The following is a 24,517-nucleotide window of genomic DNA, read 5'->3' on the forward strand; positions in this document are numbered from 1 at the left end:
AATGAGAGGCAGGATTGAAGATGAAGAGGAGGATGTTGAGTAGTGTTAGCAGTGATGGAGAATGGGGGAAATGATATTAGGTTAGGAGAACAGATTGATGAACTTTTTCTTGGCTGTATAAACTTGAGTGGTCAGTGAATCATCCAACAGAAATCTAGAGGCTCCAAGGTATGGGATTTGGCTCCAAGATCAGGTGTGGAGAAGCATGGAGTCCTCAGCATAGAGATGATAGTTTAATCTGTGTCTCTAGATGAAGATGTCCAGGGATAGGGTGTAGATGAAGATCACGTGAGGACCAACAACAGAGCTGTGTTAGACACTAAAAGAGTGGTCAAAGAGGACAGGGGGATCTAAGAGAACGTTGCCCTGAAAATCTAGGGAGAATGGGGTATTGAGGAGAAGGGCGAGAGAAGTGGCTTAAAAAGCAGCAGAAAGGAGGAGGATGGAGTATAGGAAGATACCATTAAAGACTTTGGTGAGGGCAGTTTCAGTGGAGTGGAAGGATGTAACCAGATTGGAGGGGATGTCTGATGAAATATGACTATATGTTTCTAGATAATCTTATAATTGTATAGTGTTTTTTTTCATGCTGAAGGAACTCAACATACTTTACAAACTATATTAAGTAGAGAAATCACATTGCCACTGAAGTGTGGCCTTCTCTGTGAAGACACATTAAATCTGCTTGACAGTGCACTGCAGCACCACCCCACAGGTGAGGACAGGAAGTGAAGAAGAATACCATATCCAGGTGAAACTAGAAGTGGGAGTTTGTTAGGCAGGGTGCAGTTACCTGGGCTGAATTTTAGCTAGGGTGCCCAGGTTAACAGCTCCAGTGAAAAGTGCTAGGGCAGGGGTGGCCAAACTTACTGGCCCTCCGAGCCACATACAACAGTCATCAGAAGTTCGAGAGCCAGGGCACACCTGGCGGGGGCTAGGGCTTGGGGCTTCAGCCCTGGAGGAGGCGCCTAACAGGACTTGGGGAATCAGCCCAGCTCCTGCTGAAGCCCTGAGCCCCAGAAGGAGCATCCTGCAGGGCTGAAGCCCCGAGATCCCACTCCCTGATGGGCAGAAGTCCCCCACCACCCGGCTGCAAGGCAGAGGTCCCGAGCTCCTCCTCCCAGTCTGGTAGTTGGAGAATGGGGGAGCATTGCAGGGGTTCCATGAGCTGCACTTGTAAAAGAGCCACAGTTTGGCCACCCCTGTGCTAGGGAATCTTTAATGACCATTTTACATATCATGCAAAAAGCAGAATAGGGTCTGCATGGTATTAGTGAACAATGTATCACACAGCCTCCTCTCTCCATCCTTACCAATACTTGCAGCCTCAATCCAAGTTTTAGGGACCCTAAGCTTAAACCTGGATCTTAAAATCCCTGTGAATATATGCTCTTCCCCAACTCAGCAGTGCAGGAAGCTTTCCCTTCTTCAATTAGGTGTTTGGTCTTGGCATCTTTCTTTGACTTAACATGCTGACTGGCTAAGACAGTCTTTCATTTTATTTTATTAGACCTCACTTGCGTATTAATTTACATTGCGTTTCCATTGTTTATTTTGATCACTTATCTCTTAATACCTGCTTATCCAGTCTGGATTGAATGGCCCATTGTGTCACATACTACTTGCATATAGACCTATCTGATTCACACTGTGCTTGTTTTCCTGTACCAACATACAATAATGTGAGAGGGTTATCACTGAGAGAATCTGGAGAGTGACATTTTTATTATATCTGCATCACAGCCAGACAGATTTGTCAAAGGCACAAATGGGAGTTAGATTCGTGCTTGACTTTGAAAGTATACTGCAAGAAACATAAAGAATAAGAAAAATGATCCATCTTGTCTTGTATCCTGTCTTCAACAGTAGCCAGTGCTGGATGCTTCAGAAGGAGAAATAACCTCACAAATGCATCAGACTATTCAATTCTATACCATGGGAGAAATTTCTTCCTGACTCCAGCTGGTGATGCTTTTGTGCCTTGAAGCATGAAGATTGATAGTGACTTGTGACTTATACTAGCAAGGCTAAATTGTTGCTGCTGTTCTTATTTATATAAATGACTCCTCCTTTTTGGAAATCTACTAAGATATTCTAAAAAGAAGTACTATTCTACTGCCCAAAGACAATTCACAGGCTTCTATCCCCCTGTGATGGAGTGACATATATGTAGTGAGTATGCAGTGCTGTTATGAAAGAATTCATTGCAGTAATTTCCTTTCATTTAGTAACATGCACTTAAAATGTTCTTTTTTCAAAGTAACAACCGTGTTAGTCTGTATTCGCAAAAAGAAAAGGAGTACTTGTGGCACCTTAGAGACTAACCAATTTATTTGAGCATGAGCTTTCGTGAGCTACAGCTCACTTCATCGGATGCATACCGTGGAAACCGCAGCAGATATTATATACACACAGAGATCATGAAACAATACCTCCTCCCACCCCACTGTCCTGCTGGTAATAGCTTATCTAAAGTGATCATCAAGTTGGGCCATTTCCAGCACAAACCCACTCCCCTAAGTTCCCTGTGTGGCAGCTTCCAAGCAGGCTGAGCAGTCAATTGCTGGGCAGTTCAGCTGTTCCTCCCCCCACCGCCGTGTGCTGCTCCTGCCCTCTGCCTTGGAACTGCTCCCAGGAGCCTCCTGCTTGCTGTGCGGGGGGTGGAGGAGGAGCGGAAGAGGGGTGCTAATGTCAGGGTGTCCCCCTCCCCCCGCTCCTATCCCCTGCTCCTGTACCCCATCTCCACACACATAGTCTTTTGTCTGGCAAAAAAATAATCCTGGAACCTAACCCCCCCCCCATTTACATGAATTCTTATGGGGAAATTGGATTTGCTTAACATCATTTCGCTTAAAGTATCATTTTTTTCAGGAACATAACTACAGCGTTAAGCGAGGAGTTATTGTATGTGCTTTTACAGTTGCAACACAACAGGTCCCTGATTAGGTCATAAGTTTATGGTATGATTCTACATTGTGCAGGTGAGACGAGTGACCTGGCATAAAGTATAAATTGATGAGCAGGACAGGAGTTGTGGGGTAGCCTAATCCTGTGGTAATCAGAGCATTGCTATTTGGCTGCTATGTTACTCCTGCCTACTAAATAAGCGTAAGTTCTAGAGGAGAACATGTAGCTAAGCACCTTATAAGAGGATCTTGTTTAAAATGGCAGATTTGCATGTTGTCTGCCTAAACTTTTACCCTTTGTTTACCAGGTGCAAGTGAGAGTGACGGAACAGGCATGCCAGGGGTTTGGAACTCAATACAACTCACTTCAGACAGATGTACCTAGCACTTAAACTCACTTTTGTCCATGTGTGGTGTCTGCTAGCAAGTGTGGAGACCAAGAATCTTGTTGCTCTCTTTTCAAGATCAAAATATTTTATTCATAAGGAAAATCTCCCCCTCCCCCAACTGTTTGAGAATTTTTTTGCCATATTTTTCCATCTGAGCTTATGCAGTTGGGGTGACATAGATCCCTGTGCTGAGGGCCACACAAGTCCTGTTCACCAAATCAGTCCCACTAAGCCTTATGCTGGCCCTTGACACAGCAGTGAATTTCACCCCGATTGTTGTTTTTGGACACTTAGACACATATTTACTTGCACTGAGAATGTTTGGGAGAGTTGCTCATTTCACTGTAATGAGGTTAATGATTTCACAAGGTATGGCTGCAGTGCAGCTTGGAGGTGCTGATTCCCAGCCAGGTAGACAGATTTGTGGTCATTGTACTATGGGAGGCAGCTCATGCTTGGAACCAGGACTCAGGCGGGCTTCGACTTGGGCTTCGACTAGCCTGAGCCGCTACCCGTGCTGCAACATCAACACTGCTATTCTTAGTACCCTAGCTTGAGCTGAGCTCGTGAGAGCCTGTCTGCCCACAGTGGGAATCCCACCGCCCAGCTGCAGTATAGACATACCCACAGAGGCAGGTTCTGAGACTTTTAGGGGAACAAACTGGGTTGAATTAATGTTTTGTTTTTCTTTTCCCCCTCAGGTGGAAGAGAGCTACCATACGGGCAGCCCTTCGAAAGGCCTTTTCTCAAAAGGGCTCCAAAATCGACCTTCCAGCCCTGTTTCTGCCCCTGTGAGATCTAAACATAGCCCAGGTTCACCAAAAACAGTGTTCCCCTTCCCATATCAGGAGTCTCCCCCACGCTCCCCTCGCCGAATGAGCTTCAGTGGAATCTTCAGGTCCTCTTCCAAAGAATCCTCTCCCAGTTCTAACCCGTCTACCTCACCCGGTGGCATGAAGTTTTTCTCCAGATCAAGAAAAAGTAAGAAATTGATCATGTTATTTCAGGAAGATACACTGTACCTGTGGGCTTGACCTATTCTTTACCTGCCTATAGTAAAGTAAGTGCGGATGGGGCACATGCTGTTTTTCATCATAGAATCATAGAATATCAGGGTTGGAAGGGACCCCAGAAGGTCATCTAGTCCAACCCCCTGCTCAAAGCAGGACCAATTCCCAGTTAAATCATCCCAGCCAGGGCTTTGTCAAGCCTGACCTTAAAAACCTCTAAGGAAGGAGATTCTACCACCTCCCTAGGTAACGCATTCCAGTGTTTCACCACCCTCTTAGTGAAAAAGTTTTTCCTAATATCCAATCTAAACCTCCCCCACTGCAACTTGAGACCATTACTCCTCGTTCTGTCATCTGCTACCATTGAGAACAGTCTAGAGCCATCCTCTTTGGAACCCCCTTTCAGGTAGTTGAAAGCAGCTATCAAATCCCCCCTCATTCTTCTCTTCTGCAGGCTAAACAATCCCAGCTCCCTCAGCCTCTCCTCATAACTCATGTGTTCCAGTCCCCTAATCATTTTTGTTGCCCTTCGCTGGACTCTCTCCAGTTTATCCACATCCTTCTTGAAGTGTGGGGCCCAAAACTGGACACAGTACTCCAGATGAGGCCTCACCAATGTCGAATAGAGGGGAACGATCACGTCCCTCGATCTGCTCGCTATGCCCCTACTTATACATCCCAAAATGCCATTGGCCTTCTTGGCAACAAGGGCACACTGCTGACTCATATCCAGCTTCTCGTCCACTGTCACCCCTAGGTCCTTTTCCGCAGAACTGCTGCCTAGCCATTCGGTCCCTAGTCTGTAGCTGTGCATTGGGTTCTTCTGTCCTAAGTGCAGGACCCTGCACTTATCCTTATTGAACCTCATCAGGTTCCTTTTGGCCCAATCCTCCAATTTGTCTAGGTCCTTCTGTATCCTATCCCTCCCCTCCAGCGTATCTACCACTCCTCCCAGTTTAGTATCATCCGCAAATTTGCTGAGAGTGCAATCCACACCATCCTCCAGATCATTTATGAAGATATTGAATAAAAGCGGCCCCAGGACCGACCCTTGGGGCACTCCACTTGATACCGGCTGCCAACTAGACATGGAGCCATTGATCACTACCCGTTGAGCCCGACAATCTAGCCAGCTTTCTACCCACCTTATAGTGTATTCATCCAGCCCATACTTCCTTAACTTGCTGACAAGAATACTGTGGTAGACCGTGTCAAAAGCTTTGCTAAAGTCAAGAAACAATACATCCACTGCTTTCCCTTCGTCCACAGAACCAGTAATCTCATCATAAAAGGCGATTAGATTAGTCAGGCATGACCTTCCCTTGGTGAATCCATGAATCAGTTTCACTTAAGATGTTTATCAGTTTCTTGCACACTAAGTGTCCTGTACAAAGTGACCATGAGACTCCTACAAGCAAATCAACAAATCTAGCCCTGGGCAGCGAGCCAGCACATGAGTCATATGTAAGGCTTTGGATGAAATCCTGACACCATTGAAGTCGATGGGAATTTTGCCACTGACTTCAGTGCGCTGGGGATTTCATCCATAGGATCTAAGTGGAACTAAAGTGGTACTTGGCGTAAGTGATGGCCCTCTGCACAGGGTGAACTTAACTCAGAATGAGAGAAGTTTTGCTTCATTAACCACCTAGAGAATTTCAGCAGTTACTTTACCGATGTTGTTTATGCTATTATAGAACAAATTATCCTTACCAGACAGAGGAAAATGACATGGATTCCTGATCTGATGAGAATGGAGAGGATATTTAGGCTCATCCATCTGAAACCATTAGGTACTTCAACCGGTGTGATTCAGCACAAATGACTACTATTTATCACACATAGATTGTGTCTCTTCAGTAGTTTGTGCTCCCGTTACCGAATGAGCCACTTGAATAACTTATTTGTTGAGGAAAGAATTTACTTGTACTTTTTAAAATCTAATAATATAAGTAAAGAGTTAGAGCTCACACAGCTCATGTGCTCTAGGAAACGGACATATTTACAGGTGAATCACAGAATGCTCAAGTTTCCTCTGCTTATTATTATTAGGAATTGTTGGAATTGGTTGACTGTTTGGATTGTCTGTGTTTTGGTTTGTGTGAATGGAAGAACTAAAATCCTATATAGGTGCACAGGTGCAGTAGTATTGATGCCTGTAGCTGTGTTTGGCTAATGTGTATTGCATATAATGTACCGATAATCTTCTTTGATCCATAGGAATCATAAGGGACCTTTAAAATTTTTTTTTACTTGAACAGAATTCTGGGAAATATTTATTCTAACCAGAATAAGCAACTTTGTGGTGACTTCTGTACACACAAATAGTCTCACATGTATGTGGGTGCATGCGCAGGCCCACAGAGTTGTAGAGGATTTGTGGTTATATTTGGCAAGACATTCTGCAGAGTCAATTGAAATAAGATCTTTACCAGTCCCTTCACCACACTGAACCACTTCCCAGAGACTGAAACCTAGAGAAGGGAGGAGAAGGAAGTGTTTTGAAGGGAGTCAAATTTGTATTACACACAATTAGAGATGATATATCCAGTTTAGCCAGATCAATCACGGGCATAGTTAACTTCCATAGTTAAAGTTCAAACAAGTTTCCTAATAGGCTGTTTTTTCAGCCCCTCCAAAAAGCCCATGCACCATTTAAATCCCATTTTAGCCTTATTTTGTGGTTTTGAGTGTGTCTTAAGTGCTGCATAGGCTTTATGCTAGCTCACTGCACATGGGAGAATTTCATCCTGCCAGAATAATAATAATTAATAATAATATGTATTGCATAGCAAAGTACGCCAGTGACACTTTGATTATTTAGGTGCTGCCTAGTTATGCTCCTGAGCAGGGTTGGAAGGTGAAGTCTGATCCTAGCCAGATTAACCTATCCATCAGAATATTAAGCAAAAGGATCCTTCAACACGCAGCAAAAACACCGAGTTAGGGTCATGTTGATATATAGCAGAGCCAGGAATAGGAACAGGCTCTCTTGCCATATTTTTGAGCCAACAGAAGACATCCGTGACCTTCCTGGGAGAGAAATCATTGCAGCAGTCATATTGTTTATTTTTTTAGCGCAGGAATAGCCTCCTCTCGGAGAATGAGTGATGTTGATTCAAGTGCATACACCAGTAACTTTTGCCCTTCAATAGCTACAAGACAGAATGTCACTTTTATTCCAGGTGATGTTCCCTTCCCTAAGCTCCTTTCTAAAAGAGACTTAAATAGATACCCGCCCCTCCCTCCATTCTCCCCCACTTTTTGGTAGATATTATATCTACATAGGAATTGCATGCTTACGACTTACTACATTTACTTTTATGTCATTTCTTTTAAAAGTGCCTTTCCAAGGCTTCAGGAATTTTGTGGCACCTGATAAACAGCAGTGATCTATTGGGGCTTTTTATAATTAAATCTTGTGAATGCTCCTTCTCAGTAAAAAAAGAATGGTTTATGAAACACTAATATAATTTATTAAACCATATCTAAAACAAAGCCTTTATCACTTCAGCTTTGTTGTCTGAATGAGGGGATTTCTTAGAAAACGTATTCAAACCAACCATATAAGATCAGTACTGCATTACTCTGGTGATGGGCAACCTGGAATGGCCTACGTTAGTGAGGGCTCCAGTGCAGCAAAGCACACTCAAGCATGTGCTTATTGAACTGGGATTTTGATCATGATGTATCTCTAAATTGGTGCTAATGATGCACTGCACCTTTCCCTTGTTGGTCATGTAGCAAATCTTCATGTAATCTAGTCTGCAGCTGAAAAAAGAACCTAATAAAACTTTAAATTTTGGATTGTTGCTTTACAAGAGAATCTGTGAAATAATAATTTCCCACCACCCTGGAAAATTATGTAGCCAGTCTTCTGCTTTTCTTTCTTCCATGCAAAGTTCAAAACATACACTAACATGTTGATCCATGTGCTCCGTGTTTCTCTTGGCAGTGACACCTTTGCATGTTCTTGATTTAAAGCGTACATATGCAGTATTTGAAGTGCTTGATTTATCTCTTTCCCCTCCCCCCCCACACACACTTTGTTTCTGAGCTTGTGCAATATGGGATAAGTAATAGTGGTTGGAATAAGATGTGATCCTTTCCCATGTAAGGGTAGAAGTTAAAGGCACTTTGACATCTTGGTGATAAACGAGGCTTAAAATGTTTAAGGTTCCTCTTTGTCTGATTCTCTGCTGGCTTACCTTAGTGGTGTTCTCAGTAATAACCTATTGATTCTGCTCTAAAAAAAGTTTGTGCCATGAGAGGGAAAATATTTTCCTGCATGTGACTGCAGCAGTTTTCTTCGGTTGCTAGCGACTCTGTAGACTGATTGTTAGAGCTCAGCGTCTGTCACAGTGCCTTTTCCTGTACAAAGGAACATGAGAGAGCTGCGTTCACTATGCTTCCCCTCATTTTCTATCTGGAGTTCCTTCTGGATGAAGTTTGTATGTTTCAGTCAAGTAAACTGCTCGGTTTCAAGAAGAGTATGAAAGTAAAAATCTAAAAAATCCAAAACCCCAACACAATTTGTATCAGATATTCATATGAGTGTTTTTAAATAACTTTGTTAAAATATGAAGTTTCCAGACAGTTGTTTTTAAAGAGCTAAGACTAAAATTTAAAACCACATTATTGGAATATTGTTTTAAAAAGCATAGGTTTGAAACCCAGAAAGTTCAAGTTTTGGATCAAGGTTCCACAAATTACTGACTGTATCAGTATCCATCTTCTGCCTATGTACTAGAACATCCTTTACTCTCTACATTTATACCTCATGTACATTTCCAGGAGTGACCACAAACTCTTACTTTACATATGGTACAGATCTAAGAATTACCTCCTACCCATCCAATATCAGCCAAATCCAAGGATGTCCTGCAATCATTTTATAAAGCCCTGGCTAGCTGGCATCTGGAGTACAGTATCCAGTTTTAGTCACTTGCAAATATAGAGGTAAGCAAGAAACAGTCCATCATAGAACAACCAAGTTTTTCAATAGAGAGGAGGGAGCTAGGTAGGAAGACAGTGAATAAACCTGGATTATTTCGTTTTAAAAGAGGATGATTGACATGACACAAATGAAGTATTGTAACTGGGTAAGGATTATTATAGAGTCAGTCTATTTGAGGTTGTTTTCCAGACCTGAATAAAGAGACAATAAGTAGGTTTAACTTAATTGTTGCTATGCTATGAAAAGTGATTTTAAAACTGACATTTTTGGAATTGCTTTACAGTGACTCCGTATCACATTTACTCAGCTTGCAAGTAAAGCTGCTCTTTCTAATCGCCAGCCCTGCAAACTCAGTCTGGGATCTGAAGCTCTGTTCTTTCTACTTTACAGTCATTAGTTTATGATCCGCGTCTCGCTTTCGAGGGAATATATATAAGAAGAATTTAAGACAATTAGTTTACCGAGTAGGAAATAGGTGGGGCAGACTCTCAATTGAGATGCTGAAATTCATTATTAATATTTTAGGTAAACATTGGTAACTATATGGAATTTAATATGTTAAAAGGGAATATTAATTTTGTGTTTTGAAGTCATTAGGAGCAGCAGCGATTATTTTCTCTAATCATGCTTTCCTATACCCAAAGTGGCTATTTAAAAAACAAACAAATAAACAATACTCATGGTGCACCAATATGCTGCCTCAGAGGTCTGATTCAAAAGTCTTGGAAGTCAATGGAAAGATTCTCTTTGACATCAGTGAGCTTTGAATCAGGCCCATGGTAGACAGGGTGAGAAGATACTGAATCAAAGTTAAGGTTGTTTGCAGAACCTTAAATCTGAGCTATTTGGCTTTCAAACATTTTGTTTTTAAAATAGTCACTATACTCTAATGACAATGAAATTGAGTGTAATGTATTCAAATCTTAGTGTTTTTTGGGATGAGGGGAGTTGATCTAGAAAGGTCTTTCTTTCATCTGAAGAAGAAATTGCCTCAGTCTATTAATATTTTTTCCTCTGGAAGTCAATACTGGAACAGGAGCACCAGTGCAGCAAACAGCTGTAAACAGGGGAGTTTGCAAGGGCAGTTTGGGGGTAGGATGTGTGTGGGGGGTCTGGTTTTGTTTTGGTGTTTGTTTGGGTCTTTGGTGGGGGTTTTTGTGTTTTGTTTTTCCCCCCTGGCAGGACTTTAGGTGGGAAGGCTATGACAACAGTGGTTGTGACCCAAGCAGTAGAAAGTCTTGACCACATACTCAGGGTCTACCTGATTGCCTTATTTGGGATTGGGAAGGAATTTTCCCCCAGGTCAGATTGACAGAGACCCTCTGAGTTTTTCGCCTTCCTCTGCAGCATGGGGCACGGGTCACTTGCAGGTTTAAACTAGTGTAAATGGTGAATTCTCTGTAACTTGAAGTCTTTAAACCATGGTTTGAGGGCTTCAGTAAGTCAGCCAGAAGTTAGGGGTCTATTTCAGGAGTGGGTGAGGTTCTGTGGCCTGCAGTGTGCAAGAGATCAGACTAGATGATCACGATAGTCCCTTCTGACCTTCAAGTCTGTGAGTCTACTGATAATCACAAGTGAGACTAGTTATATTGTTCAGTTGGAAGGATGATTGGGGTACTACACAAAGATTGCCCCATACCTTATGATAATGGATAGATTATTTTCTGTGTACGAAAAGGGTATACAAATTGCATGCTATACTGTCTTATACCTGAAGATGGTGCAAGTAGCTTTGGTTTCCTATATCCTAATGATACAATGGAAAAAGTTTTTGGGGTTTCATGTTGCAGCATTTAAGCTCTCCTCTGATGAAGGCCTCCTAACTATGATAGATCTGTATAGTAAAGCTTCTCCTCAGGTTTTAAGCTGAATTTGATTTCTCCCAAGATTTGTTTTAGAATTGCATTGCTTCTTATTTTGGTAACAAGTTGCTGTGAAACTGCTTACTCTGTGATGAGCGCAAGAGCTTATGCAAATTGCCAGGATCAGTTAGACAGGGTCAGCCTGACAAAGGGTGTTCTGGATGAACAGCTTGCAGCTGTGTGCAACTCAATCTGTATTTTTACAGTGTTAGGCTCAAACTACTGACATATATTACTTTAAAGAATCAGCTTCCTTAATATATATTCTTGTAAAATTGATGCAAGTTCAGTTAATTGGCTGTCCAAAGTTCACTGCTTTTGCTCGTGGATTTGACATTTAGATTGCTCTTTATGAGGTCAATAAGTACAATCCATAGTGTGTTTCCCTCCCAGCCTTTGAAATGCTACTATACCTAAATATCAGTTATAAGTTGTGTTGTGAGATACTACAACTGTGGACTTTTTACCCCTAATATCTCTACTATCCTGCATGTGAATCAGCTTCTTCTGATACTACTGGGGCCAATTGCTCCTTGCTTTTGGGAAACCAGCTGGGTGGGAGCTAAAGTTTAGGAAATAACCTTGAGGAAGTTTTCTTCCTGATTATTCTGGGGGTGGAGGCAGAATTTACCCCTCTCCTTGGAAAGCATCCCCCAAGTCCTCCAGGATCCACATGGATTCCAGGTCAACAGGAGAGGCAGGAACTTAGATGGGGAAGCTAAGTGATGTTTTTAGACCTCTGCCATAGTTACCCCCAAGACTCACCCTTTAAAATAAATCCTCATCAAAGAAAGGGTAACATGGAAAGCTAAGGCAGTTTTGAGCTTTATCATCTTCCTTCCCTGATCTCTGTAGGATTGGTATGGAGGACAGTAGATGTTCCTCCCATCAGTCTCTCCGACCCAATCACTCCCAACCCTCTCCCTGTACCTGTGAAGAACCATCTGTGAAACCCAGGGAAAGGGGATGGGCCATCTATGGTAGCAGATGACAGAACAAGGAGTAATGGTGTCAAGTTGCAGTGGGGGAGGTTTAGCTTGGATATTAGGAAAAACTTTTTCACTAGGAGGGTGGTGAAGCACTGGAATGCGTTACCTAGGGAGGTGGTGGAATCTCCTTCTTTTGAGGTTTTTAAGGTCAGGCTTGACAAAGCCCTGGCTGAGATGATTTAGTTGGGGATGAGTCCTGCTTTTTTTTCACTCCTACTGCCTTATTGGTTCAGTGGATACCAGTGGTCTTCGGGGGGAGAAACCATTTTACTTGGGAGAAACCACAATTTAAAGATGCAAACAGCTTCCTTTCCTGACAGGTCATGCTGCAAACAACAGTAGAGAAAACTAAAGGGTAGAAGTAATGAGTCTTATCTGCCACTCCCTTTGTGAACAAGATCTATTTTTGTTTGTTTATTCCCAGATATTTAGGTCCCAGTCCAGCAAAGCATCTAAGCAATTGCTTAATTTTAAATAAAGGAGCCGTCCCCTTGATTTCAGACTACTTATATGCTTCAAGCCAAGCACTTGCTTAAGTGCTTTGCTGGATCCGGGTCTTAGAGCACCATCATATCTACACACTTTTACTGTGTGGTAAACCCTCTTTTTGATGTGTCATTAAATGATGCTAGGTGCTGCGTGCGCGCACACACACACGCACACTCTCTCTCTCTCTCTCTAAGGGCTAGTCTACAGTGCCCTTACAGTCATTCAGTGCGGACTACGGAGGCGTGAACTGCAGAGCATACCAAGTGTTGTGCTCTGACTGTCCTGTGTGGACAAGGCTGGCACAAATTAAAAGGTACCTAGTTCATGTTAATGTAGTCCTTTTTGAAAGAGGTGCAGTATAGACATAGCATAAGAGATACTTCCATCCTGAAAGAGTTTAGAGTCTAAATAGACAAGACAGACAAAGGGTGGGAGAAAATAAGTATTTTACAAAGAGGGAAGTGAGGCATAGAGAGCTTAAGTGACTTGCCCGAGTTCACAGAGAGAATCAGTGACAAAGCTTGGAACTGAACTCACATTTTCTGAGTGCCTGTTCAGTGCTTGAATCACAAGACCATCCATCCTGTCATGTTTATCTAACTCTCTGTAGTTTTTTTTTACTACACTCATCACCACCATGTCTGGTCTCTGTGCTCCTGGAGGATCTCGGTCCCAATGATCTGCTCTTTTAATATGCATGGGACTAAATGTGAGAGCAAATGTTTCCGAAAGAAGAATCCTACACTTGACTGTGAAATAGAAGCCTAACTTCATTATAAATTAAGTCTGTCTGCTTGTGCTAAAATAGAAATGCTCTCTGAAGTTTTCAGAACAAATATTATTTATAGCCATCTTCAGATGGGAAGGTCATTATTAAGGCTATGTTTTAGTCATGGGTATTTTTAGTAAAAGTCACGGACAGGTCACTGGCAGTAAACAAAAATTTATGGCCCGTGACCTGTCCATGACTTCCACTATACCCCTAACTAAAATTTGGGCTGTGGGTGCTCTATGGGGGCAGTCTGGGTGTGCTGGGGGGGGTGGCCCAGGAACCCTGCTGGTGCTTGCAGGGGAGGTGGGCGGCCCGGGCCCCCTGCTGGTGCTGGGAGGGGGAGGGTGGGTGGGGCTGGCAGGCTCCTTATGTGGCTCCATGTGTCCCTGCAGCTCCTAGGGTGAAGGAAGGCTAGGGGGGCTCCGCAGCTCCCATTGGCCAGGAACTGGAGCCAATGGGAGCTGCAGGGGTGGTGCCTGCGAGCGCAGGTAGTGCATGGAGCCCCCTGGTCCCTCCACCTAAGAGCTGCAGGGACATGCCAGCCCCTTTGGGGGAGCCCCCACCCCCGAGATGAGGGCCACCCTGCACCCCAACCCCCTGCTCCAGCCCTGAGCCCCCTCCCACACCCAAACTGCCCCAGCTGCGGCTGGTGCGGCTGGCCCTGGGGCTGCCTGATCTGCTCGAGCAGCCCTGGAGCCAGCCACACCAGCTGCTGCAGAAGTCACCGAAAGTCACGGAATCCATGACTTCCATGACCTCTATGACAGACATGCAGTCTAAGTCATTATTCATTCCATATTGTGTTATCTAGGCTTAAGAAGTGAAGCATTAATCTACCTCAGCTTTCCCACCTAGTTTCAAAGCTTTGAAGGGGGATGTATGAAAACTTGTATAGGAGGTTTTAACATTCTTGTTCAAGGGGATTCAGTTGTGGAGGAAGTTTCCAGAGAAGATCAGAATGTGAATTAAGCTGAACACCTTCAAGGCACACTACCTGATTCTTCTGACAGTCATTTCCACCATAATCAGCATGGAGATCATGTAAATTATAATAATTTTCTATATATACATAGTGGAGTTGGCCACCTCCCAAGTACCCCCTTTTGGCCAAAGGTCCATTCAGGGCCCTCTCCCTGCGTGTCTTTCTGATTCCCAGCACCTCCTGCCTGGAGTTTATCCTTCTCCACAGAGTCTCCCAGCTGGGTCTTTACAGTTTCTCCCTGGCTTGTTCAGGATTTCTCCCATGCATCCCTGCCTGGAGAACTTTCCTCACTTTCTTCTGCAGACTCAGGGCCCTGTAGGAGCCTTCTTTCTACCTGCAAGTGTCTACAGACAGATGCAGTTTTCTGGGCTTCCCTCCTTCACTGCAACTTCCTGCTTCTTTTATACTGGAATGACCAGATTCCTCTCAGGTAAGGCTCATCCAGTAATCAGGGTTGACTTACTGCAGTCTCTCCAGGCCATATGGCAAACTGCTGTTAGAATATATATTCTTCTTCTTTAAGCAGAGAGTTCTTGATACAGATTGGGGAGATATGCATCCGATGAAGTGAGCTGTAGCTCACGAAAACTTATGCTCAAATAAATTGGTTAGTCTCTAAGGTGCCACAAGTACTCCTTTTCTTTTGGCGAATACAGACTAACACGGCTGTTACTCTGAAACCTGAGATTGGGGAGAAGAGTAGAAAACCCCAGCAAGTCCACAAGGGGGCTCTCCATGCAAATCTAACTTATCTGGGGAGTGCTTAGATACTATTTTGATAAGCATTTTAAAAAACCCTAAGATAGTGAAGTGTTGGGTAAAAGTATGTTCAAGAGTATTGTAAACAGCTAGTGTGTTGTGATATATCATTACTGTTTTATTCTCTCCTCTGTGGTAGTTTAAACTGAACACTGTAGCTGTTAACCATTAAGGGCCCAATCCAACTTCCATTAAAAAGGGAAGGTGGGTGAGGTAATATCTTTTATTGGACCAACTTCTGTTGGTGAAAGACCCTAGCTTTCAAGCTGACACAGAGCTCTTTCACCAACAGAAGTTGGTCTAATAAAAGATACTATCTTCACCCACCTTGTCTCTCTCTAGTATCCTGGGACCAACACGGCTACAACAGCACTGATATTTAAGTCAGTAATCAATGAGAGTCTTCCCATTGACTTAAATGGGAGTTGGGGTAGACATTCCTGACATTTCTAGTAACCTATTTATACTAGAATTTACTACTGGCTTATAATTACATTTTGTGTGTGTAGGTGTGTGAGTGATTTAAATGCAAATGGGAGTTTTCAGGTGTAAGGAGATGCAGGTATGTACGAAATACTCTTGTGCACTTGGCATAAGGCCCAGTTGCCAGGTTAGGAATTCATTTTTTTGCACTATTAGTCAAATAATTATCAGAATGGATTTGGAGATCTAATGTGAAGGCTTTTTGCATTTGTAATTTTACAAAGGTGAAAGGGCTGTGGAAATAGTTTTGATATTACACAATGTTGGAGTCATTGGGTCTGATCTAACTAAATTCTATACTCCTGAATCTACATAATGAAACTAAGTACTTCTATACTGCTCTTTATTTGGCTAAAGTAAACTCACATTTGTTTTTTCCAAGGGAAGTAGAGAACAACGTGTCACTTTTAAAACTGGTAATTGGTTTAGGATTTTCTAGACCAGTGAGTAAATTAATTGGGATTTTATTGTGCCTACAGTAACAAACTCATCAACTAGAGGAGGCCAGATGTCCTCCTTTTAGTCCAAAATACAAGCAGGACAAGGAGGGTTTACGTCATCCTGCTACTGAAGTGGTGGGCAAACTCCCATTGATGTCAACAAGAGCAGGATTAGACATATAATTGTTTGGATCTACATCTGTAAATGATCCGTAGACATCAGAATCTTTAAGGAAACCTATTTCATTAACATTTTCTTAATAGGTTCAACATTTTCTAATAGTGTCCATACTCTAGTATATATGTTGAGAGCTAGTAGCTGTTACCTTCAGTGCTTTGAAGATCAGAGTAAAACTTCCATTAATTTTCTTTAGCACAATGTGTGATGTACTAAATTATAGTATGATCTGGCCCAGATCCTATTATAATTTATTCTCAAAATATTGCATTCAGTGGACCACATGGAAGGGCACTTCAAACCTCTGGTCATGCACAGACCATATTTTGCAAACCAGTGTGTTAAATGTGGTGGGTTCCCCTGATCCCCCTGAAATAAGAGACAGTAGGTATTTTTTTCAAGTTTGAGGATGCAAGGGACAGATCTGGGTTCAGGGGAGTCAGTGAGATGGAAGGTCACACATAGCATCATGTAGTGTAAAGCTGTGATTATACATGTAAGCACAAAAAGTTCTAATTAATGTTCTTTGCTTACGGATAAATTTTGAGCCTAATCTCAATAGTTTCTTTTCTGGAGTGAAGACTTTAACTTCAGCCAGCCCAGCTTCACCCTTTACATTATGGGTAATCATCTTCAATTGAAATTCTCTGCAGATTACATTCCTCTTAGCCTGCTTTTCCCTTTGCGGGTTTGACATTATCTAGTGTGACTGGGTCTGGCAGGATGGCTACAGAAGAGTAATAGAAGGCAGATATATAAGCCCCAGGCTAAGTAGGTCCCTTTTCCCTGGGTAAGGTAACAGGGAAGGTTCCAAAACAATCAGGAACCTTCTGGAGACAATTAAGACAGGCTGATTAGAACACCTGCAGCCAATCAAGAAGCTGTTAGAATCAATTAAGGCAGGCTAATCAGGGCACCTGGGTTTTAAAAAGGAGCTCACTTCAGTTTGTGGTGTGCGTGTGAGGAGCTGGGAGCAAGAGGCACTAGGAGCTGAGAGTGAGGACTGTTGGAGGACTGAGGCGTACAAGCATTATCAGACACCAGGGGGAAGGTCCTATGGTGAGGATATGAAGGTGTTTTTGGAGGAGGCCATGGGGAAGTAGCCCAGGGAGTTGTAGCTGTCACGCAGCTGTTCCAGGAGGCACTCTAGACAGCTGCATTCCACAGGGCCCTGGGCTGGAACCCGGAGTAGAGGGCGGGCCCAGGTTCCCCCCAAATCCTCCCAACTCCTGGTCAGACACAGGAGGAGTCAGCCTGGACTGTGAATTCAGAAAAACGGTCAAGCTGAGGAATGCCGTGAAGCTTCAAGGCGAGCAAATCCGCCAATAAGCGCAAGACCCACCAAGGTAGAGCAGGAACTTCGTCACACTAGTTAAACAGGTGAGGCAATGCACCTAGTGAGACTTGCTGGAAATACTTTTTTTTTTTTTTTTTGGGTCACTCCCATCAGTAAGTGAATCTAGAAAGGCACATCTTCTTGAGAGTTCTGTTCACACAATAGGCTAATAATTCCTCTTCCCCTTCCAAGGCTGGTGTTTTTCACTATCTGGGTGTTCAGCATCTCATGACATGTAGGCAGGATCTTCCTGCCTCCTGTTTTTATTTTCAGAACCTAGAGGTATTATTTTAAAAAAAGTATTTCTTTTTCTGGGCACCATATGTTACACCATTTTCTGTCAGAGCTCACCTGTGTTTTGTGGTGAGTGCCCTTTCCCCTCTCATTTCCTAAATAATTCTGATCTTTGATTCATGCAATAAATTTGAATCTGTGCTTGTGCTCGGATGTGAAATGGGCACTCGGATACTGTGGTGATGGGCCATATAAATATCTTGATTTCTAGACAGAACATGTAAAATTGTGTTAGGTGTTTTTTAGCCCTGTCCCTGCTTTCCCCTGAAGCACACCCTTGACTAAGCAGTGAAACTGGATCATGAAGGATTCCTTTCCAGTCTGCTCATTGCAGCTTTTCCTGATGCTGTTTACAGTACGCACAAAACAGAAATCTAGGTGCTGCTTTCAAAGTGTGACCTATCTTGCTGTCCCAGGAGAGCAATGTGCTGTATGTAACTGTGTTAAGTCATGCCAACTAGAGCTGTATGTGGTACCTGAAAATGTGAAACATTGTTAGGTGCCCTCCTTGGGCATAGTGTAGATACGTCCTCTGTTTGGCAGGTGGGACTGCTTAGAGCTCATAGAAATGACTTCTTTTTTTTTTTTTTTTTAACTGGCTGCTAATGGACCATTATTTACATTTTTTCCTCTTTTCTGATTTTTAAGTTTAAACAAAAGTGGAAGTGGGTAAAAACACTTTAACCCCTTTTCCCAACAAAGAAAAAAATGTATATAACAGTGGTAATTTCTAGAGTTGGCCAGACAGCCACTCCACCTGGGATCAGGATTTGGCAGTTTTGTCATTAAATTCAGTGGGATCAGAATAAGACAGGTTTGTGACAGGTTTGTTTATTATATTCACAAACAAATGTCTTGAAATCAGTGGGAGGCTTGGGGGGGAAGTCATGCTATTCATTATTGAAGAATATTTTAACAGTTGCTACTATTTGTGGATCCTGAACATTTCATGAATTCCAAAGGCCGGTGTGACGGGGTGTATGGACCCCAAACAGACGAGGAAGTGCCAGAGAGACCATGGCAGTAGGGCTACCCACCCCTTTGACCCTGTCAATCAGGTATGAGAGGGAGGAGGCCTTAAAGAGAGGACGCTGCAGCCAACCTGGGGGAGGGAGGGAGGGGTGAAGGAGCAGGATTGCCCTAAGCAGCAGATTACAGGAGTGACTCCTGAAGTCACAAAGGGAACTCCTAGCCGGGAGACCTTCATCCCAACCCTATGGAGAATGCAGCAAAGTCCCAGGGTAAGACGGACAGACTAAGCCTGACTCAGCAGCCCAGCCAGGGGATTTCTCAAAATCCACTATGTGCACTCTGTATCATTGGTAGTGGACTCCTGCCCCCCACCTGAAGGGTCCTGGGAAGGGAGTACCCTCGAATGTGTTGGGGCTTTTGATTTTCCTTTTGATCCTCATCCGGGTAGACTTAAGACAGCCCACAAAAGGAGGGCCCCCTCACAAGTAATAAGGAGCTGGGGGCCTGTGTTGGATCCAACCAGTGTAAATAACTGGGCATGGCCAGGTTCTCCTATCATCTGAGGGGGAAATGGCAGAAGACTCTGCTACAGCCAGAAGTGCTGGTCAGTGAGGATCTTTCTTTTGGGGGGGGGGTGTGAGAGAGAGAGAGAGAGAATTGAGTTTAAGGTTTGGTGTCAGAAGAGTTTACTTAACCTTAGCATGTGATTTCCATAGTTCTTAATGTTTGTGGTCTTTTAACAGATCTGTTGAATGGTGAGTGAATTGCACGTAGCAACCTTAACAGTAACTTAACAAAAGTCTCTTGTTTAGAATGATATTATTTGCTGCCCCCACACTTGGATGGAAAAAGGCCAAGAGCCAGCTATGCAGGCTTCACAGCAGCTGTCCCTTTAGGGCAGCTTCAAGGTCACTTTGTGCTACTCTTGTGGCCCAAAGGGACTTTAACGTAGGTATGATCTAGCCCTAAGCAGCTACTTTGAAAAACTGTTATCAAAATTTTTCCTGGGGGGAAAAAAAATCACCCTTAAAATAGTACTTTTATTATACAACAGTGGTGATGAAACAGTGGCAAATAGCCCCCCATTATTATTATTTATTACATAGTTATCATTTATATTGTGGTAGTGCATGGAGACCTCAAACATTTGAGGGCTCATAGACTTTAGCCAGAAAGGGACCATCCTGATCATCCAGTCTGACCTGCACATTGCAGGCCACTGTCACCGCGGGGTTGTGGGCAGCCAGTCGTAGTAGTTGGATCCAGAGTTCACAGTTACAATACAGGAATCAAGAGTCAGCTAGGTTGGGATACTGGTGGGGAGATCAAAAGCAGGAGATAACGTGGAGCTCAGACCTATGAGTTGGGAACCAGAGTCAGGCTAAGTCAAGATGCCAAGGGGCCAGAGTCATGAGACAAACTGGATGGCAGGAACCACTAGTCAGATGCCAGAAGTCAAGCTCCGTTGGAAGGCCAGGACATAAACCTGGGAACTCAGGAGCATGTAGCTGTAGTGGGAACCGGAAGCACACAGTGCAGAGTACAGTGGAGCCCAGTTGTTCAGACAGCTTCCTTTTCCTGCTGCTGGCTGAAGTAGGGCCAGCAGGCCGATTAGCCACTCTGGGACCCCGCCAATTGGAGCTCAGGGGCGGAGCCTCACACTAAGGCTGGGCTTTGTGGATCTCAGGTTAGCTACCAGCAGGCTGCCAATGGTGAGTTGGGGTGTAGTGCCTCCATGAAACTTCTGGACCCAGGTTTGAGACCCATGGGGCAGAATAGTCACAGAACCACATGCAGCCACTCCTGTAATAGATCCATAACGTATGGCTAAGTTACTGAAGTCCTCAAATCTTGATTTAAATACTTCAGGTTACAGAGAATCCACCATTTACACTAGTTCAAACCAACAAGTGACCCAGGCCCCACACTACAGGGGAAGGAAGTCCTCCCTGCCCCGAGTCTCTGTCAATAGAACTTGGGGGTAAATTCCTTCCTGACCCCAAATAGAATGATCAGTTAGATCAAGAGCATGTGGGCAAGACCCATCAGCCAGGCAAGTGAGAGAGAATTATCTGTAGTAACTCAGAGTCTTCCCTATCTAGTGTCTCATCTCTGATTGTTGGAGATATTTGCTAATAGCTGTTGCAGATGGGCCATATGGCATAGTAGGCAATCTCATCAGACTATCCCCTCCATAAACTTATCAAGCTCAGTCTTGAAGCCAGTTTGATTTTTTTGCCACCACTGCTCCCCATGGAAGGCTGTTCCAGAGTGACACTCCTCTAATGGTTAGAAACCTTTGTCTAATTTCAGGTCTAAACTTACTGATGGCCAATTTATATCAATTTGTTCTTGTGGCAACATTGGCCTATTTAAATAACTCCTCTCCCTCCTGGTATTTATCCCTTGATGTATTTCTAGGGAGCAATCATATCTCCCCTCATCCTTCATTTTTTTAGGCTAAACAAGCCAAGCTCCTTAAATCTCTTCTCGTAAGGCAGGGTCTCCATTCTTCTGATCATCCTAGTAGCCCTTCTCTACATCTGTTCTAATTTGAATTCATCTTTCGTGTTTTTGTTAAAACATTTAGCAAATGACTGTCCCTGTCCCAAAGACTTTTACTCTTAAAAAAACCACAAGACATGACTTTGGATGAGACAAAACAAATGGGCAAGATGTGGGGAAGAAAGGTAATAAAATAAAATGTTTTGGGACAGGTTAGCTGTGCGCACAATTCTTAGTTAGTCAGTAGCACTAATCACAATTCAGCACCTGCCTGAATGTTACGTCCTAACAGCTAACTTTGAAAATGAATAAATCTAGTTTTGGGATAAGGGGCATTTAATATGAACATTTAATCCACCTTTTCATCTCTTTTGCAGAAAAAAGCATAGTTACTTCCAGTGGAGATCAAACAATAAATATGTGGTTCACACCCACAGGGTCAAATTCTGCTCTGTTATTATATAAATCTGGAGTTAAACTACAGTGGATTTACTTTGGGAATATTTACACTGGCATAGGTAAGAGTAGTATATGGCCATTGAATTCTGAATACAGTGTTAATTACAGAGGTCAAAAGTTACAAACTTGGGTGCCTAACTCTAGGCCTCTAACCCACGCTGAGGCACCTAAATAAAGAGTCTTATTAGAGGCCTGATCTAAAGCCCACTGGAATCAATGGAAATGCTTCCATTGACTTCAGTGGGGTTTGTTTTAGGCCATTACAGAGATTCTGAGCATTACAGAAAAGTTTCCATTTAGATAACCAAATTTTAAAATGTTTTTAGTGCTTCACAGACAGAGGCAGTCTATGTGGTATGAAGTCAGTGGCAGCTAGATCAAGCCCTCATTCACGAAGAGCCTAATTACCACCCCCTCCTCTTTAAAAACCAAACTAATTAGTAATAGGGATCATTGCACTTCTGACTTTCACAGAGGTGCTGGGGATTAGTATGAGCCACTTTGTACAGATGTCTGAATTTCATTGAATTAGAAGTCCATCCTGCAGAAAAACGTGAATTATTAGCAAATTCTTGGATGGTAGTGAAAAGGAAAGGCTGGGAATAAATATTCGAGGGTAACCTTTTCAGCCATGCAAACAAAGGTAGATAAATGATCAAAGCCTAGCTATGTGGCAACAGATGCTGTTTTTGTTCCAGTAGAAGAGAACATTTTATTTTTTTTCCATGGCTTTTTTTTTTTTTACATAAAAGAAAGGAAAGTACCTAAGATACCTAGAATTGTTTTTAAAAAATAATTAATTTACTTATAGCCATTTGTTTGATATCCCTCTCTGATGGGCCAAACTTTCTGCTTGTCTGGTTGCACTGACTTCAGGTTTAGGCCACAAGAGAATTTGGCACACAGTGTCTGAAGATGAAGAATACATAAAAATCATTAGACTATGAAAATGCAAAAGATTTAGTTCTGTAATGGACTTTTTATACAAAAGTATCACAAAACATCTTTACTGTAATCTGTGTGGCATTTACCAATACAATCAATGGGAAAAATCCTGAAGTCATTGGGAGTTTTGCCTGAGTATGTATGGAAAAACCACATAGTAGCCCTGCAAATGTCTAATATTGAAACATTGCTACGAAATGTGATTGATGTTGCTTGGACCCTTGTCGAATGAGCCCGTAATGTCTGTAGGGGTATGGTTTAAGGTACTCCATAAGCCACAGTAATGCAGGAAGTTATCTACCTGGAAATAGTCTGCGCAGAGACTAGCTGATCTTTCATCTGATCCGCATAAGAGACAAAAAGCTGGTATGATGGATGAAATGGTTTAGTCCTTTCCAGATAGAATGTCAAGCACCACCTCACATCTAATGTTGGAAGATGCTATTCATCTGCATTTGAGTGTGGCTGAGGAAAGAATACAGGTAAGTAAATATAACGTGGTTAAGATGAAACTGTGAAATTGCTTTGGACAAAAGCTTTGGATGTGGCCTCAAGGACACTTTCTCTTTGAAGAACAGTGTATATGGAGGCCTTGTCACTAGGAGTTGCAGTTTGCTAACTCTTGTGAATGTTGTAGCAACAAGAAAGGCTGTCTTTTGGGAAAGGAGAAACAAAGAGCAAGTTGCTAGCAGCTCAAATGGAGGACCTATGATGGTGGCCAGTGTAAGTATTAAAGTTTTACAATGGGACTGTTGCCTTCGTAGGTGAAAATAAGGGGACAAAAACCTTTCAGAAATCTCAGTGTGATGCTGCCCAGCAGGCTGTCAGCTCAAACCAACGCATCAGGCTGATTCACTCACATGCTAATAGAAACCAAAGAAATGTTAAAAGGTCATAGTGTGTTCAAGCCAATTCACTTGTTAGAATAGAACAAAGGGAAATGTTATCACATTACATGTACATGGCATATGCCCGATAATTACACGTGCCCTAAATGCTTGAAAACTAGTGAAATGCTGGTGAGTGAAGATATCTGACATTTGTTGATTTACCTTGTACTTAGCCCTAGATCAAGAAGTGTGCTTAGCATTAGGATGAGAATTTATTTAATATGGAAAACTGCATGACAACTAATGAAGGATTGTTTCTGGCTAGCTTTGTTCCTGTAAACTAATGAAAAATGAACGGAGTGGCTGCAACTAAATCCATTATCTTTAAATTGCTCATTAAACAGGACAGAAACCTCAGAACTGTAAATGAAATAGCATGTTAACTTCAAAGCATGGGTCTCTGTGTTCAGCAATGGAAAATCCAAAAATTTTGTCTGCATTTAGTCGTCAAAGCAAGAACCCATACTGTGCTGGGAATACTTGCCAGACTGTTTTCAACTATAAGAAGGAACCCTGGGAGCGATTCTGTATCTCTCATCTGTTTGGATGCTGTCAAGGGCATTCCAGATGCAAGATAGAGGTCCCCAAAGCCATTTTGGACAACTCTGAGAGACTTATGGAAACTAGCAGACTTTACATCTCTGCTACCAATTGGACTTACAAACTCTGGCTCACCTGTTATGTATTTTACCTTGTTTTAACCTCTCAATAACTCTCGTTTGTGTTTATAGCAAATAAATCTTAGCTTAGTTTACTAAAGAAATTGGCTGTCAGTGTTGTTTTTGGTGTCTGATCTGGAGCATTCATTGACCTGGGGTAAGTGACCGATGCTTTGGAGTTGAAAGAACCTAATGTGAGATGATTTTTGGTTTTAATAACCTTATATCACAAAGTCCAGTT

General features: G+C 42.8%; 1 protein-coding gene across 2 annotated transcripts in view; it reads left to right on the plus strand.

Annotated features, from left to right (window-relative positions):
* The window catches only part of PRKAG2 (protein kinase AMP-activated non-catalytic subunit gamma 2), a 386,465-nt gene that overhangs the window by 120,919 nt on the left and 241,029 nt on the right, over positions 1-24,517 (plus strand). For both annotated transcript variants that reach the window (XR_014710259.1, XM_084619463.1), the window contains exon 3: positions 3,997-4,276. Coding sequence is in view for 1 of the 2 variants with exons in the window: in XM_084619463.1 (XP_084475589.1) it covers positions 3,997-4,276 (280 nt within the window). In the remaining variant the exon portion in view is untranslated. The remainder of the gene's footprint in view (positions 1-3,996; positions 4,277-24,517) is intronic.

This window comes from Lepidochelys olivacea, assembly GCF_965140295.1.
Source record: "Lepidochelys olivacea isolate rLepOli2 genome assembly, chromosome: 2".
NCBI classification, from domain to species: Eukaryota; Metazoa; Chordata; order Testudines; family Cheloniidae; genus Lepidochelys; species Lepidochelys olivacea.